The 18332-nt window shown below is 34.8% G+C and overlaps 1 protein-coding gene across 1 annotated transcript in view; it reads left to right on the top strand.

The window, feature by feature from the left end:
- Positions 1 to 16657: 16657 nt before the first annotated feature.
- LOC134790692 (uncharacterized) overlaps positions 16658 to 18332 on the top strand; it is a 128144-nt gene continuing 126469 nt past the window's right edge. The window contains exon 1 of the mRNA XM_063761594.1: positions 16658 to 16987. Coding sequence (XP_063617664.1) covers positions 16877 to 16987 — 111 coding nt within the window. The 5' untranslated portion in view covers positions 16658 to 16876. The remainder of the gene's footprint in view (positions 16988 to 18332) is intronic.

The following is an 18332-nucleotide window of genomic DNA, read 5'->3' as shown; positions in this document are numbered from 1 at the left end:
TTTACTTTTACAATTTCTTCTTAGGTGTCAGTCCCTCTCCTTCTCCTATTTGCAGTTTTGAGTTTTTTATTCAATTGCTTATACTCAAAGATTTACTTTAAATGCTTTAATTACTACATTTTCCTTTTGATGCTTACACATTTCCAGGTATTTCCATTAGCATACAATATAATATTTTACTAATTAATACCTATTTCATGATTTAGGTACAATAACATTGTAAGCTTGCCAAGCGTCTTGGACATTAGTTACTTATTGGCAATAACTGATTGACTCAGTTTTACTTGTCTTGTATGATGTTAATATATATAATGCAATTTAAAATACTTGTAGATAATCCAAGGTCAAATAAAGTAGGAATGTTACATTCGTTGTAGAGGTACCATGTCAAGTATGATTAGTTTTACTTATGAATAGGTTAAGCAAACAATAATCTATATAAATATAATATAATTAATAATATATAAATAGATTTATATATTATTAATTTGTTAGGTACCTACTAAGATTTACCTGCCTATTTGACCATTATTATTATTAATTGCATTGCATACATATCTAATTATCGTTCTTTAATTATAATACTTGAATAATATAATCTTGACATCAATTAATCCAAATATTTATTTTATTCATTTTATTGCTCAAAAAGTAACACAGCAAATATAATATCGAATGTAATATTATTCTAGCAACTTACTTATGCGAAGAATCATAATTACAATTTATGTTATGAAAATAACGTAACACCTTACTAATTGAAAGCTGACCAGTAAGTATTGTATTATTATTTCCACAATAATTAGTGTCAGACTGTCACATAAATATTATTATTTGTACTTATACACTTTTTCTTCGGTTTATTTCAATTACTTGCAACATATTTTATAAACCTGAAACATAGGTATACACCTTGTATGTCTGCTTCCTATATCCTGCCATTGGTAAGTATGTCATTTAACTTCAATAAACATCTTCCAACGAACCAATGGAATTCCATTATTCTAACCATGATCCCATGAAATTCTGAGTACACCAGAGTACAGTTCGAATGTTTAGGTACTTTACCATTTTATCGTTACGTTTAACGTTTCTAAATGATAAGACCTAGGTTTTTGGTCTTTTGAGTCTTAGTGCTCAATTAGTACAATAAATGTGTACTCTTGGGTAGATCAATGAAGTGGTTCAAGCTACAACTTTGATCTACTAGTTTTACTTAATTAGTTAGCCTCAACAAATTAAACATCAGGCAAACTATCATTGAGAGCGATCAAAATCACGGTTAATTCGAATACTTATTGTTTTTATTTTATAATGTGTAGGTACCTACACACAGTATTTAGTTATTTGTTTCTGTTTTGATTTAATGTATCGGTTCTGAGACTATGTATAATTTCTAATGTATGTATTGTCTCAACCGCATACCTAAGAGTTTTGGCATCCTTAATTAGTTTATGCATGTGACTGAAATAAGGAAATATATTTTCCGGTAAAGTGCCTTTTTAATTACACTTAATTATAATTAGTCATCACATCACACACATCACTCATCTTCATCTGAGTAGGTGTACCTACTACCTAGGTAGTTAAAAAGGGACTTCGTCATCTACACTGTTAACCGACAAAAGTCGTATGTCTATTTACAAGACATTAGGTTAACTGCTGGTCACTAGAGTTTTTGCTGTTAGTACCTTAGTCATGGTTGCCTTGGGTATAGTTTCGTAGTTTAGTTAAATAAGCAGTGCTTTCTCACCGTGTAAGGCTCCCCGCATCGCCACTTCAGTTTTTACAGCATTGACTTTAGGTACTACATGACATGATGTATTATGACAGGCCCAGCGTCTATTTACGTACCTGTTGTACTTGGGTTTGTAATTGAGCTTTGCCCTGATTATTATTCTATAGAATCATGTATTCCGGCTCTAAAATAGATTGGGATTGGGATTTATTATATGAAATCTGGGTCATATACGATTTTGAATAATTGTATATCCTCATCTATTTATAGGTTTTATTTGGGCAGTTTAGGCATACCTCTGTGTTCCATAATTTCCACGGCTACTTACGCAGAATGCATTATTATTCTTATCCTGGTCACCTGCTTGTTTCTCTTAAACTATAATTTAACCTGTCTTCTAACTGTTCCAACAGGATTGCTACAACAATCTTTAACCGGAATACCGTCTAAGTCGTCGTATAATATATTTTTATATATACTTTGTTCGTTTTTATTTAAGCTGATACATTAAGTTCTGACCCATACGAACATCTGCAAAATGCAGTAAATTTATGATACGGGTATAGGTTAGAAGAAGGTTAAATTGTAATACTTTACAGGAAATGTTTTCCAACTGGCGTCTTTTTTTTTTTGTATAATTGAAATCTACCCTGAATCTTAATTAGTAGATATGCCGATTCCCGAGGCCATCCATCTATACCTACGCCTTAAGTTAACTGGAACAGTAGGCAGAGGCACTAAACTGCTTATTATATAATTTCGAATTCAATAAATACATTACATAATAGGAGGTCACTCTATACTAACATAATGTCAGTTTATGACTATTTTACCCACCTATTAAGTTTTGGTGGGCTAAAGAATCCGTCTAATGGTGGTATCTAGGACATTTTGGATGACCTAAAACAAGATACTATCGTTAGTACCAACCAACACTATGTCGCGTCAGTTTACTTTTAAGTACTATGTTGTACTAATTTGGACGACCTATAACAAAAGGTCCTATCGTTAGTACCAACCACCACTATCGCGTCTACTAGACTAGTTACTAGGTACATTTGACTCTTTTGGTTTGTTAGTACCAGTTGAACATTCAACTTACTAATTATTATCTGTTTGTATCGTAGGTAAGTGTTATGATTTCGCTTATCATTTCTTTTATTTTGCTAGTACTAGTTGAACATTCAACCTACTACTTATTTATTTTGCTAGTACCAGTTGAAAGTTCCAACCTACTAATTATTTGTTTTGCTAGTACCAGTTGAAAGTTCCAACCTACTAATTATTTGTTTTGCTAGCAACAGTTGAACAATCAACCTACTAATTATTTGTTTTGCTAGTACCAGTTGAACAATCAACCTACTAATTATTTGTTTTGCTAGTACCGGTTGAACATTTCAACCTACTAATTATTTGTTTTGCTAGTACCGGTTGAACAATCAACCTACTAATTATTTGTTTTGCTAGTACCGGTTGAACATTTCAACCTACTAATTATTTGTTTTGCTAGTACCGGTTGAAAGTTTCAACCTACTAATTATTTGTTTTGCTAGTACCAGTTGAACATTTCAACCTACTAATTATTTGTTTTGCTAGTACCGGTTGAAAGTTTCAACCTACTAATAATTTGTTTTGCTAGTACCGGTTGAAAGTTTCAACCTACTAACTATTTGTTTTGCTAGTACCGGTTGACAGTTTCAACCTACTAATTATTTGCTTTGCTAGTACCGGTTGAAAGTTTCAACCTACTAATTATTTGTTTTACTAGTACTTACCAGTTGAAAGTTTCAACCTACTAATTATTTGTTTTGCTAGTACCGGTTGAAAGTTTCAACCTACTAATTATTTGTTTTGCTAGTACCGGTTGAAAGTTTCAACCTACTAATTATTTGTTTTGCTAGTACCGGTTGAAAGTTTCAACCTACTAATTATTTGTTTTGCTAGTACCAGTTGAACGTTTCAACCTACTAATTATTACTTATACCAACTGCAGCATAGATGTGATGTACAGTTTACTTCTTGCAATTTATTTTTCTTGTTAGTCCGACTCCGACTTACTACTCAATTCATTTGATGCTGAGTTTACGTGTCTACTCCTACAGTAAAACAATAACAAAGCCCTCGGCATTCATCAGTCTAAGTACGCTATCTATGTTCTTGACTCACTTGACATCGTAACGGTCCTTGATAATTTAACTGGTCCGTTACCTGCTAGCATTGTTTATTATCATAAACAGCACATACCTATGTATATATAAATACATGTTAAGTCGACACTAAGTTAACATCGATTCATACCCATATCGTGCTATAAATAGCATTTCAATTGATTATAACTGGTTATTTTAACCGAACAATATTTCTTTTAGGACATAAGGTCCATAAAATGTATACAACTATACCGACTTAATATGCAGGTTTCTCTATACGTTCCCTCATGTAAAAATATCTTAGTATTTGATTACACGACTAAGTAGGTCGGTATATTTTAAGTATGAACGGTAAATACACAACTCATAATAATTATGATTTCCGCGAAGGTAGTTTGATTATTTTTACCCTTTATATCATATGAATTCTAATATACGATTTTGAGTCAGAAAATAAACCATGTACCATCTGTATTTGTAACACGCAAACCATCAGCATATTCGTTTCTGTCATTTCATGGAAATATTCATGGCTAATACGTCGGTGCCACATCATAGGAATAATGTAACATGAGTACATTATTTTTTGTAGTGACCCCAATTATTGATCTATCTTTCATTGATTACACTTTTGGATTTACATTTGGTAACTAGGCTCACGCACAGTAGCCATTGTCAAAGAGTTAGTGTAATAAGCACGCGTATATTTCTTCTTTGCTTAGTAAACATTCCTCCTGAGCTACGTACCATCAATTATTTACTCAATAATAGTTGTAAAGTTAACCACTGATCTTATGTAAACAGTCAACAAATTTTCGCATTATGTACAACCGTACGTCACTCGTTACACTGAATATCACCTCGCCCAAATTTTTGTATTACCTGAATACAATCGGCAGCTCGGGAGGAATTGGACAAATACGGTAGCTATTAGGTTAGGATTTCCATACCTTAGGTTTGTTTTTTTTCCGCCACCGTTACCTTTCCTTTCCGTATTTTTTTTTTAATATTTTACCATCGTCGCCATCTGTGACGTCCAGGCTCCGTTGTGTACTGGGTGATCAAATGAAACAACTGTTATCACTTGTGCACTCCGCCAGCCACCCACTCGCCATGACACTTCTCCACGGAGTGAAGCTAGCGGGTAGTTGCGTCGTACTGTTTATTGTGTAATCGTCACACTATATTTCTTAACTCTTTATTTTAGGCATTTTTACAGTCGATTTAGAATTTAAAAGTTAATAATATTTTGAATAGTATCGAAACGCACTTATGTCAACTATGACTTATGGCTACCCACCTTATAGTTTAATACAATGAGATTTTATAACTCCTTAGTGAAAAAACCTCACGGTTTGTGTGAATTTGAGCATTTATATCAATGCTAATAAAGATGTTGACGACGGCAAGGCTTTTGTTAATATATAATACATTGATTTACGGAAATGAATAATATAATGTCTTTTGATTGTATATTTCTAATTCCCGTTTCATTTTTACCCAATATTATATCTTTTTCAGTAATAAAATGCGTATATAATTACTGTTATAGTCTGTACCATATACGTGATGATTTACTCTGGGCCCAAAATCGACGATCTCCTTTCGCTGTAGCGACTATTAATTAACCTTAGCTATATACTTACTGTGTGTACCAAGGTACAATTGTAGGATTGCTTGATTGATTGTCAATTCGAACGTATGCCTACTGACATCAGAATGATATTTAAATGATGTCATTTAGTTACCGTGCGTCGCTCGCGCCATGTATGGACAAGTTCAAGTGAAATGCACGATAACTTAAATGACATCATTTAAATATCATACTGATGTCCGTGCGTGTATGTTCGAATTGGCGAATAATGAGACTCTGACGCGTGTAGATCATTTTCCCGATACCGGCTCAAAAGAATGATAAATAGGAGCTTGTATTTGTAAGACTTTCCGCAATAACTTATACATGAGCTTTCGATAAAGTCTGCTGGAACTCTGGCAAATTGCTTGACATATAAGTGAGAGTCAGGATCGCGGGTGTACCTAAATAAAAATAAACAAAAAGCATACCATATTTTAGTACCTAATTTGTACTATTTGGTACCTCCTTTAAAAAAATTAGTACCTCACGGTATTAAAAGTTATTACCGAAAAACATTACACCCGCCATTCTGACAGTCAGAATGGCGGGTGTATTTTATTACGCAATGATCCCGCGATTATTGATAAATTCTATAAAAGCCAAATTTTAGTACCTTTTTAGTACTTTCATATTCAATTATAAATTGAGCCATTTTATTTGTGGTTTCCGAGTTTTACTCATTTTACACTTTACATTGCTATTACAATTTTGCAGGCGCTTTAATTTTTCACCGTATCGATTTCGTTTTTAAGAAAAAACGCTACGCTACAACTATTGTTATTACGCCAGGATTTAGTACCTTTTACGTTTAATTTGTTACCTTTTCACGATTAATCTGTTAAGTTCAATTAACTATGAAAATTACGTCTTACAAATGGCCAGGCGCCATGTCATAGAATTCTTCGTATGAAAAAATTCTGCTCTTCATTGTGCTTGTAATTGTGTACCTAATACCTACTTTTAAGTATATGGTGATTAATGAAATAAAACCCGCAAATTATGTCTGTTTGTCGGTATATGACTTCTCGTCCCGTTGATGTCCTTTTTAGGGTTCCGTACCAAAAAAGTACAAAAGGAACCCTCATGGTGCGACTCTGTCCGTCTGTCCGTCCGTATGTCACATCGCTAAATATATCGAGAACTACGGAAGCTATCGATTTGAAATTTGGAATGATTATTTGTTTATGAATTTTTAATAATTATGGAAAATGCCCAATATAAAGAGGGGGCAAAATTTACAAGTCTATGGTTACTAGGTCGAGTAGGATATCATTTGAAAGCGCTCGAATTGAACATTACAAAACATTTCTTTTTCACACTGAAAAATAAATTTATATTTGAAGGAAAAATGTGAAAAACAAAACTATTAAGGTCAATGTGGCCAAATCCGTCAGAGGAGTAAATCCGTCCAACAACATTTGCGACTATTCTAACAACAGTATGCACTTGCTGACTCGATCGCTAAAGCAGAGAGCATATTTAATACCAGTAGTCAAAAACAGATCACAACAGTAGTCAGAAACAGCGCTCAGTCGCCAGTAAATGAACAAAAAAAAAACCCTATTAAAGTTCAGGTGCGCTCCGAACTTGATATTGAGCTAAGTGTGCTGCTCTGTTTTGTGAAGTTGGGATCAGACGATGTAAGTTAGGCATTAATAATGGCTTATATAGAATTTTAGACGATGCGAGAACTCGCATGCGAGTTTCATTACACTGCGGTTTTTGATCGGTCGGTTGAATTGGACGTAACCAACAGTCCGCAAATTCCGCAATGTAACTAAAATGCATGCGAGTTCGCGCGCAGTCTAAATCAGCCCTTAGTATGTTTATTATTGTTCGATATGCATGTTTATCGGTCTTTTTATCCATTTTACATTATAATCTCATGGTGAGAAACCATGGGTGGTTAAAATTTGTGTTTACAAAACTATCGAGCGGACAAATCCGTCAATTACGAAACGGGAAAAATCGTTTGTGCCGGAATTTCCCTATTTCATATATTGCCAACCTTTTTTGATTTGACTCACTTAGGTAAGTATAACTCATATCATACTCATGCGGTGATGCGAGATTTTTACTGAATTGTCAAATTTCTCATATAAATTCGTGGTAGCTTTCGTACATCAATCTAAGATATCTGTGCTGTATTATTTAAAATTAAAAAGTAGATATTATTTTTAAACTTTTTTTAAAGGTTTAATTTAAAAATAGGACGGATTTGCCCCAAGAATATATTTGGGAATAAAATCTAAATTTAACCTTAAATTGAGTTCACTAAGGTTTAGTTTCGATTAAGGGTATAGTGGTATTTATGTTCACTTGACGTACTTACCTACATGTTTGTAATACGTCACGATACAAGAAAAATCGTTGGTTGACAGAAATGCCCCAAACCCTAGGGAAAATCCGTCAACTGACATGTCTTTAAAAAAAAATCATATTTAAATAACCAGCAGTACTAGGAGTTTAATATGAGTACTTTTATATAAATAAATAAAATATGTATATAAATAATTAAAATTGGGGACATCTTACACAGATCAACCTAGCCCCAAACTAAGCAAAGCTTGTACTATGGGTGCTTGGCGACGATATACATACTTATATAGATAAATACATACTTATATACATAGAAAACACCCATGACTCAGGAACAAATATTAGTGTTCATCACACAAATAAATGCCCTTACTGGGATTCGAACCCAGGACCATCGGCTTCGCAGGCAGGGTCACTACCCACTAGGCCAGACTGGTCGTCTATAATTCATAGGTTAAATAAATGCTTAATCTATTACAGTGATAAGGTTTATTAAAAAGTTAATATCATCATAGTTATGACCGGCCAAAGTGAACTTAAACTATGACGGAAATGCCCTCATTGACCTTAAATCCCCCCCCCCCCCCCCCCCCCTAAGTATCCCCGAAAAACCAACATACATACAGTGAGTATTTTAGTTACTAAACGTGTCTGAACACCAAAAATGTAGTCGAGAAGACTAGTAAGAGTGGGAGTGAGGCCACGGGGAGGCTCACTCGCCAGAAAAAATAGAACAAAATGGATCCATTCGACTAATTTACTGACTAATCTACTCGACTAAATTGTTGGTGTTCAGACACGTAGTACTCGCAACTCGCCACTCGACTATGTAGTGAACTAGGCTAGACATTGATACTCAAGGCGGTTTGTGTACAAGTGGCTTAACCGCGAAACGCAAAAATCGAAACTTCGTTATCTGCCTCTCTATCGATCGAATATGCAAGAGTGATAGAGAGGCAGAAACCGAACTTTTGATTTTCGTGTTTCGCGGTAGGCCCTGTGTTGGTGCTAGTGACGCCCTCTACGCAGAGTTTTGCGTAATATTCCCTGTGGGGTCGCTTTCCGTGCCATATTCATACTCAGACACAGCGACCTTGTCAGAAGAAAAACTGTACCAAGACGATAGAAAAACATCATGTAATAGTTAAATGAAATAATTGCTTGTATTTCTAAAAGGTATGTATTTCAATCGTATGTCTTCTTAGCAAAATCAACGGGATCCCACAAAGAAGTATATTCATCACACTAATATACCGACAAACAGACATAATTTGCGGGTTTTATTTGATTAATCAGTAATCACGATATACTTAAGAGTAGGTATAGGTACACGGTACGCGGAATTTTTTCATAGGAAGAATTCTTTGACATCGCGCCTGGCCATTTGTAAGAGATAATTTTCATAGTTAATTGAACTTAACAGATTAAACGTGAAAGGGTAACAAATTAAACGTAAAAGGTACTAAATCCTGGCGTAATAACAATAGTTGTAGCGTAGCGTTTTTTCTTAAAAACGAAATCGATACGGTGAAAAATCGAAGCTCCTGTAAAATTGTAATAGCAATGTAAAGTGTAAAATGAGTAAAACTCGGAAACCACAAATAATGTGGCTCAATTTATAAATGAATATGAAAGTACTAAAAAGGTACTAAAATTTGTCTTTTATAGAATTTATCAATAATCGCGGGATCATTGCGTAATAAAATACACCCGCCATTCTGACTGTCAGAATGGCGGGTGTAATGTTTTTTGGTGATAACTTTTAATACCGTGAGGTACTAATTTTTTTAAAGGAGGTACCAAATAGTACAAATTAGGTACTAAAATATGGTATGCTTTTTGTTTATTTTTATCTAGGTACACCCGCCATCCTGACTCTCACACATATAAATATTTAAATTTTCGAAATAAAGAATCAATAACCAAAATGGACAATAATATAATAAAAGCAGAATTGAGAAACAACAACAATTAACGCTTATAAATACTTACTTAACATTGCGTGCGTTCATGGTAGCGTGCCTAAATTAAAGCATTTTGCTCAGAATTCATGTATTGTGCTACATGCGGCTTATCTTGAGTGACGTAACAAGTGCACACAAACGGAGGTTAAGGTTTTTCGTTCAAACGTAGCGAAACTGTTCTCCAAACGCAAAAAAATGCACTAGAACATGTGAAAGCATACCTAAACAAATAAAATGCCTTTAGTTTCATTGAAGTTCGAAGAGTCATGAGTAGACTCTAGCCGCGAGATTCGCAGCTGGGTGGCTTTAAATAGTGTAGGTTCAGTACGTTTCAACCGAATTCCATTGAAAATCGAATGAATGAGAATATGCCTGAAACTTTATGTTCTGCAACGAGTGTTTGCAAGTAATCCTATATTGTGACTGTATGAGTCCATTGCCTTTGACGTTTAGAGTCTAAATCTAGTGTTATGAACATAAGTAAAGCCCCTCCTGCATGTAGCATAATAAAATGCATATAATAAATATATCAAAATTAAGAATTAATTGTTTATTTATACGCTTGGTCTCCATGGCAATCCAATCAAAAGTGGACAGGATTAATTAAACTTCTTATAAATTAATAAATAAGTTTATAAATAGTACGAAAGCCACTTAAAAGCGCACTGGAGGGTGAAATACCAACACTCTAAAATAATCGAATTTCTCTCTATTGGAATAGAAAACATTGTACACAAAAACAGGACAAAGCACTATTACTATTAAAACTCACCTCTTCGGCACACTAGACACGAGAAACACACACACAAACACACAAGTCAAATTCAAACGTAATTGCAACTTCCAGGATTGAGAGCTAGAACTGATCTGATAATCTAACAATCCATATTTCTTATTTTACACAATGCAATTTAAAACCGATCACCTTTAAACTTAGCGAGCCAACAGAATCCAAAAAAGGATTCCCATCTTCCTTATTAGAATATAAGAAAGCAAGCGACGCATTGTTTCCAGTAGTATATCTAATGTTACATAGGAATAATTATAAGTAAGACACATACTAAATGTCAATACCGCACTTATAGCTATAAGATAAATATAGTCATGTAACCTTTATGATAATTAATAGCAGAGTAAGCAAAATAATAAACAACGACACCAAGGTGTTTATTGTAATTTAATAACAAAGTAGAAATACGTAACAGGAAGTGAAAACCAAGTACTGTAATTACATTTAGAATATAGAGTAGATAATTTTAAGAACCTACTAATCTGTCATATGTTAACCAAAGTTTTTTATTATTATTATATGTTAAGTGAAATATTTTCAACATTGTTAAACCTTTAATTGTTTAAACTGTATTAACGACATAAATATATTATAACCTATTTTTGTCTCAAAAAAAAACGGGGAAGGTGTACTGTGAGTAGGCACATGACGCGATGAGAGTTACAGTCAACAGGTCATGTGACATTTAAGAAATAGAAAATATATTTTATTAAAATGAACAATAATTATGTAAAGGTCACCTAAATGCCACTCACGTAGACCACTAGTATATAAGCCCGATTTTACTTAATAAAGATGTTCATTATTCAGCAGACTTTCTAGTATTATTTTGAGTATTTACTACCCTTCAACGCCTCACATTACACTATAACACTCTCTCTCTGTAAAATAAGATAATAATTTTAGACATACTAGCTGTTGCGAATTCCCGTTCCGGCTCTTTCGTTCCAACAAATCTAACCTAGTGACAGCCGGAATGAGACATAAGTTTTTAGATTAGAAGTTTTATTTAACATAGCTACTTATATGACGGCCTCCCTTAGACTGGCGACTGGTTTGCGACTCGGGGTTTCGGTGTGTACGCCACACATATGCTCTTGTGGCACGGACGTGGACCGACTGGGTCACCACGGATTATCTTGTCAAAAAAGTGCAGGCCGTTTTTCGAGACATGCGTCGCTTAATGACATAGTCCGTCGGTCTCTTGCCACCATCAATGTGCCTGCTCTTCTTGAGCCGACTGGCATTATCAGAGATGATGGCAAGAGGCCCGATGGAGTGTCCTTAGTTCCTTGGAGCTTGGGACGGATGTTGGTGTGGGATGCTACCTGCGTAGACACACTGGCACCGTCCCACCTCCAACGGACTACTGTAAAAGCGGGCGGAGCGGCGGAAAGCGCCGAAATTCTAAAACGTAACAAATATAAGAGCCTCGGTAGAGAGTACCATTTTGTACCATTTGGTGTTGAAACTCTAGGTCCATGGGGTCCCAGCGCGCATAAGTTTTTCGCAGAAATCGCGAAGCGTCTGGTTGACGTAACTGGTGACCGAAGAGCTGGCGGCTACCTCGCACAACGTATCAGCATTGCGATACAGCGAGGAAATGCCGCCAGCATCCTTGGTACAATGCCTCAAGGGCCTATTTTAGATTTAAGCTAGTTATTAATTTCGTTTGGTAGTACCACCACATAGCTACTTAAGTTAGTTTTTAATGTATTTTATTTTGTGTAGTTGTTTCTAAATTATTAAAATTTGTAATAAAAAGTTAGTAAATAATTTTAGTTTAATTTATTAATCTCCTAAAGCAAGGTCAAGTCAGATCAACAAGGACTTCATTCATAGTATAAAATTCAAATACTTGTGGAACTTTTAGCCGAAGATCCGAACACATCACATACATGGGTCGTTCTCAAACTAATTGCCACAACCCTTTTGATTTTTTGGTTATTTTAAAACAATTAGGCTGAAAACGAAATTAATTCAATTCAATGGATTTAATCACTTTGGCATCATAAAAGTAAAAGCGGAAAATAAGTTATTTGAACCAACAATATTTCACGGTTGCGGTAATTAGAAAATTGGGAAAACCCTTTTTATTTTTTAGTTATTTTTAAATAATTAAAAAAAAAAAAACTAATAAAAATAATTGATAAATTTGATCACTGTGGCATTAAAATAGTAAAAGCGCAAGTCTTGTTTTTAGACCACATATATTTTACGGTTGGGGTACCTGCTCGTATATGTGTTCACAGAAGCGCCCATTGAACCCAATATTACATACCCCATAAACACAATTTAAGTATATTTCATAAATACATATATGTTATATAGCCTAATAGTTGGTTAGTTTTTAGTTTCATTTCAATAGCTTAGTATACGCAAAACGTCCCTTTGGACACAGAAGGTTTGCATAAATCTCCTCCCTTTTGAAATCCGTTAATTAAACGTAGCCCGAATCGTGGATGACAATTATTAATAGTTAGGTATTTTTATATATTTTAGAAATGTTTCATTGATACGGCCCCGAGAAGAATACTACTACCTTCTTACTTCACAGTGTGATTCAACTTATTTGATCCTCCCGCTCAAAATGAAAGCAAACAAATACATCGTAAAATATCTTTGACTGAAAAGAATCTGTTATAAATTAATTGTCTTTTAGAATAAAAAAATATTTTGTTAGCAGACTCTCCGCGCTCTTTTATCCCAACATAGTAATATCTTAAAATATTTTTAGATTTATCACATAAAAATAAATTATTTACCAAAATGGAGTTGATTATTATACCGGTGTCTTTGAGAAAGTACGTTAATTGTAGCTCAGGAATGTATCTACCCTTGAAATTAACGTAGTTAAAAAAAAACACGGTTAAGGTATTGGTATGAAACGTAAAATAATGTTTCGTACGTGTATTTCCACGCAATAGGCACCAAAAAATGGATCCAATATATCATTCAAACATAGGAGAGGTTCTTGTTCTTATATCAGAAAAAAGGATATCTTTTCTTAACACGATTCTTTGCATAGACAAGAGTAGGTAGGTAGCAGTGGCGGCGGCTTCATACAACCCGATTCCCACCGACTTGCCTAAAATTTATTGCTACATATATATCCTTAATGAAAAGACTACGTATTACCTTGGAATTGATAACACGATTTACTAATAAAGCTTCACTATTGATTAAATTTCAACTAATCATAGCGGGCGCGCGACTAAGTTTAAGCTTGCCCATTCATTCATGAGCCACCACAAACATACGAAAACTCATGCACACGCTCATAAAGTTCGCTATAGAAAGTCCGCTTAAATAAACTGGAAAGTAAGACGGTTTTGTATCGAGTTATTCATTAGAATAAAAACCTTAAACGTAACAGCATAAGGTTTATATTGGAAAAATGCACGCACACAGTCAAAGTCCGCGAATGGCGCAAGTATTGTACACGACACGGTGTAGTAACTTGCTGCTTCATTTGAATTTAAACCTTAAATACAAAGAAGTAAGATTTATATTCGAGTGTAATGTTCCACAATTTTGAATCGAGTGGCGCTATCCGCGCATGTTTAATGTTGCCATACCAAAACACTGAATTGAATTAATGGGTAAAATTTTATTGTATTTTGCTTATCATTAATACCAAATTTTCAAAATACCTTTAAAAAAATTTTTTTTATTATAAAATCCAAGAATATTATGGAGTCGCAAGTTTAGTTAAGGTAATTTGGTAACGAGCGTTTCTTCAAAGAATATGTTTATAAATTTGTAGTAATAGGTTTTGGAAGTCGTGGGTGAAAACGAAATAATATTATGACAACACCGGGAGTGTTGTCCCGGTTGTTGCCAAAACTTGTTAATGTTGTGAGTTTTATAGGTTTTAATGGTATTCTACTTAGTTTTGTGCCTAATTCTATTATGAAGACTAAACCAGTGAAATTTTGAGTGTTAAGTAAAGTGTTGCGTATTGTTCGTGCAGGTGTTTCAAGGTCAGTCCTTGTTTTTAGTTAGGTGTAGGAATCCGCTTTTGTCACTGTTTGACACAAGACAGGACAAGTATGACAAAGGTGGTTAGTTATATACTCGGTTTAGACTCTCGCGCGAGCCACGAGACGAGCCGCGAGCCGCGCCACGAGACGCGAGTGTGAACGGTAGGCTCGTGACTCGTCTCGTGACTCGTCTCGCGGCTCGGCTCGCGCTCACCTGGCTCGCGTGGAGGAGCGGTTTTTCGGGCACGAGTCAAAGGGGCTCGCGCGGGACGCGCGCTTGCGTTCACACTCGCGTTCGACTTGTCATTCGATTATAAACCTTATGCCGTGCCTTTAGTGTTTAAAATATATTAGCTCGACGAGCTTACGCGCCATGAGACGAGCCTCGAGCCGAGCCACGAGGCGAGAGTGTAATCATTAGCTCGACGGGCTCATATGCGCTCAAGGCCACTCGAGGCGAGCCACGAGACGCGCCGCGAGACGAGCCGCGAGCCGAGAGTGTAAACCGGCTAATACACTAACTGCAAAAGAACGCACCCAAGGACACACCTAGCGCTTTACTTTACCTTCACTTATCATGAAAAAATAAGTACAAGTAGGTAGGTGGCTTTAGGGTTCCGTACCCAAAGGGTAAAACGGGACCCTATTACTAAGACTCCGCTGTCCGTCCGTCCGTCTGTCACCAGGCTGTATATCACGAACCTTGATAGCTATACAGTTGAAATTTTCACAGATGATGTATTTCTGTTGCCGCTATAACAACAAATACTAAAAAGTACGGAACCCTCGGTGGGCAAGTCCGACTCGCACTTGTCCGGTTTTTTTTTGCTCCGAGTTGTCTAACAAAACATTCCACGCGCCGCCACTGGTAAGAATGTCCTATAATATTAATTTATTATTATTTATTTATCAATGAATTAACTGTTTTTTTCCAAAATATAAAACTGGACAATTAACTTGAAAAAATAGCCGTCATATAAGTATCTAAGTATGTCAAAATAAAACGTGCATATCTGCACTAAAAGCTAACTCTGCAGGGGCCTAATAAACTTCCTATTTTCATAGAAATTTGACGTTTTTGCTGATACTGCTATACTATATGTGCAGAATTCTAGCTTGGTCCGACTAGCGACTGTACCGCAAAAGCGGAAATCTTTAAAACGCCCTCTTATTAAAATTGTGGACGACTTTTGGCACGATCCGCAAGTCTTCAACAAATAATAAAAAAAATAAAATAAAATATCTTTATTTCAGAATATAAAAATTCCATACAATATTGTTATATTTTGTATGGTACTAATACCATAATACATTACAGCTAGATGTTAGTAAGTACATTAAAATTAATCATTAACACAATATGTTGACAATGAGATCAAGATTTATAATAAAATTAAAATTAATTGGAATCATGGATATATGTATAATAAATAATAAGTAAAATAAAATTGTCTAGAATTGAATTGAAGGATGTCACAATATTGTTATTCATATAAATAATGATTTCATGTCAAAAGTACAAATAGAAATAAATAAATGTCCTAAAAAATATTAAATATATCTTTTTAATTAATAATTTTGACCCAAGTGCACAGGATGGAACTATCTGGTCTGTCAGCGATTACCTTCAGTATCCTGTTGTCGCTGCGTCGGATGCGGTTTAGCAGGGATGCGACCCGCTTTCGCCTGATCGCATAAAAGTCGTCGGTACGCGCCTCTATGCGATATAAATGACTTATGCTTGCCTTCGTGAATAGGTACATAAGAGTACTAGCCTCAAGAATGCTAATTAGAATTACTTAGTTTAGTTAGTAATATGCTGTGGTCTACATTTGAAACAAATGCACGGCACTTACATGCTTTCGACGATTAACTTATTTAGTAGGTACTACAGAATCTAAGTACCTTAAGTAAGACGTATTTATGTGTCAAAACTATACATTAAATATTTCATCCTGTAGGTACCTACTAGTAATATTAAAATATCTAACATAAACCCTACCTATTTTCATTTTCCGATTTGTACGTTCACAGAAGATGGTCACGCTAAATTCAATCTCGAGGCAAAGATGAAAATAGTGCGCTTGACGAATCAACAATACGGCTTGTTAAGATGCATGGAGGAAAGTGGTCGTCGCCCGTGTTCGTAATGTGTTTAGTTGATAACCGTGAGCCGCGCGCGCCGCCTGTGCCCAGCCAGCGCCCACGCAAACTCGTAGCACGCCGCGCCTTATCAGTCGACAACACAACACCATTAACGTGCCGGCCGGGTACCCTCGGATACTCATAATCTTTAATGCAGGTTCAGTTAAAAGGCTTCTATAGTGTCACTGCAGATACAAGGATTGATTCACAGGAGAGGACGATCGACAGTACATTCCCAGTGTTTGCTAGCAATTATTTCAAGGTAGCTATTTCGAGTTACTTAGTGTTTATTTGTAACCATCATACATTATGTATTGGTAACTGAATTGAGTGCATGCATTGTCCGATGCTGACTACTGGTACTGAACGTTATCTTGTCTTAATATACTATATCCACACAGCACGGTTTAGCAGTTCAGATTTTGTTTACCTAAAGGCGATCTTTTTACCAAAATTGTTTTGTAAATTTTAGTTATAATATAAACTCCAAATAATTTACACCTATTTGAACTGAAGCAATACAATTATTAGGTATACAAGTAAGGTTATGTTGAGATAAAATCAAATCTATTTTACTTTGGTATCTTGTCAATGGCATATTATGCCAGTCGTGGTCTTTAGACTTAAATAATTACACAGTACCTACTTACCTAGTCAAATATACTGAAACGGAAATGCTTACTTACTTAAAATACTTTGTGTGTGAAATATGTATGCGTATTTTTTACGTAACACCAATACAAAAATCAGAAAAAACATTGAAAATACATTAAAATTAAATTAAAAATTAAAACTAATAACATAAAACTTACAAATACAAAAATAATAAACTAAATAATTTTACAGAATGCGTAATATTATGAGAAATTATTTGATTGCTTAGTTAAACTGCTAGGGCCAGTATAATTGCTCTAATTGTGTAGGTAAACAGCAATTAAAGGATTGCGAAGACCGTTCTTAAATAAACTTAATTAGAACCATACTTGCACTAGGTACTAATGTGTAATATCAGAAACAATGAATAAAGAGACAGGTACTATTGGTATTAATTGGTTAAAACCCGTTGTCTATCTTGCAATTTTAATTGAATACCAGATTTTGTACCTAAATGTTAAAAGTATTTATTTACTCACTTACATATAACTACTAAGTAAATAATGAACTAAGTTAAAATTTATTAACCTTTAGTTTTGCTTTGACTCTTTTATAATCTAATGTGGAGTGATTTATCAACAAATATGTTTGATATGCTTAAATTAAATTAACCGAATACAATGAACAATGACGATATGCGACAAAATCCTCGATCAATATTAAACTCAACTCAATGTAATTAAAATATTTTAAATATACATATGTTAAGTTTTTACTTTCAGTAAGTATTTACTTCAATAACTAACCGAGCGAGCTCGTAGCTCTCCGTTTCAACTTGGGCAATATGCTGTCGGATGTCCGGAGTCCGGACATACTAAAAATGTTTGTCCAAGCTAGCCGGATATTCAGCTGTTTTCCTCTACAGGTCGCATTTCTCAACCGATGTAAAAACAGTAGTATGTAGCTACTGTTTTCAATACCCTAATATGTCCTACAATTCAATAGTTAAATAT

Source organism: Cydia splendana, chromosome 5, assembly GCF_910591565.1.
Source record: "Cydia splendana chromosome 5, ilCydSple1.2, whole genome shotgun sequence".
NCBI classification, from domain to species: Eukaryota; Metazoa; Arthropoda; class Insecta; order Lepidoptera; family Tortricidae; genus Cydia; species Cydia splendana.
The sequence above is the reverse complement of the archived record's forward strand: the minus strand, read 5'-3'. Positions and strand labels throughout refer to the sequence as shown.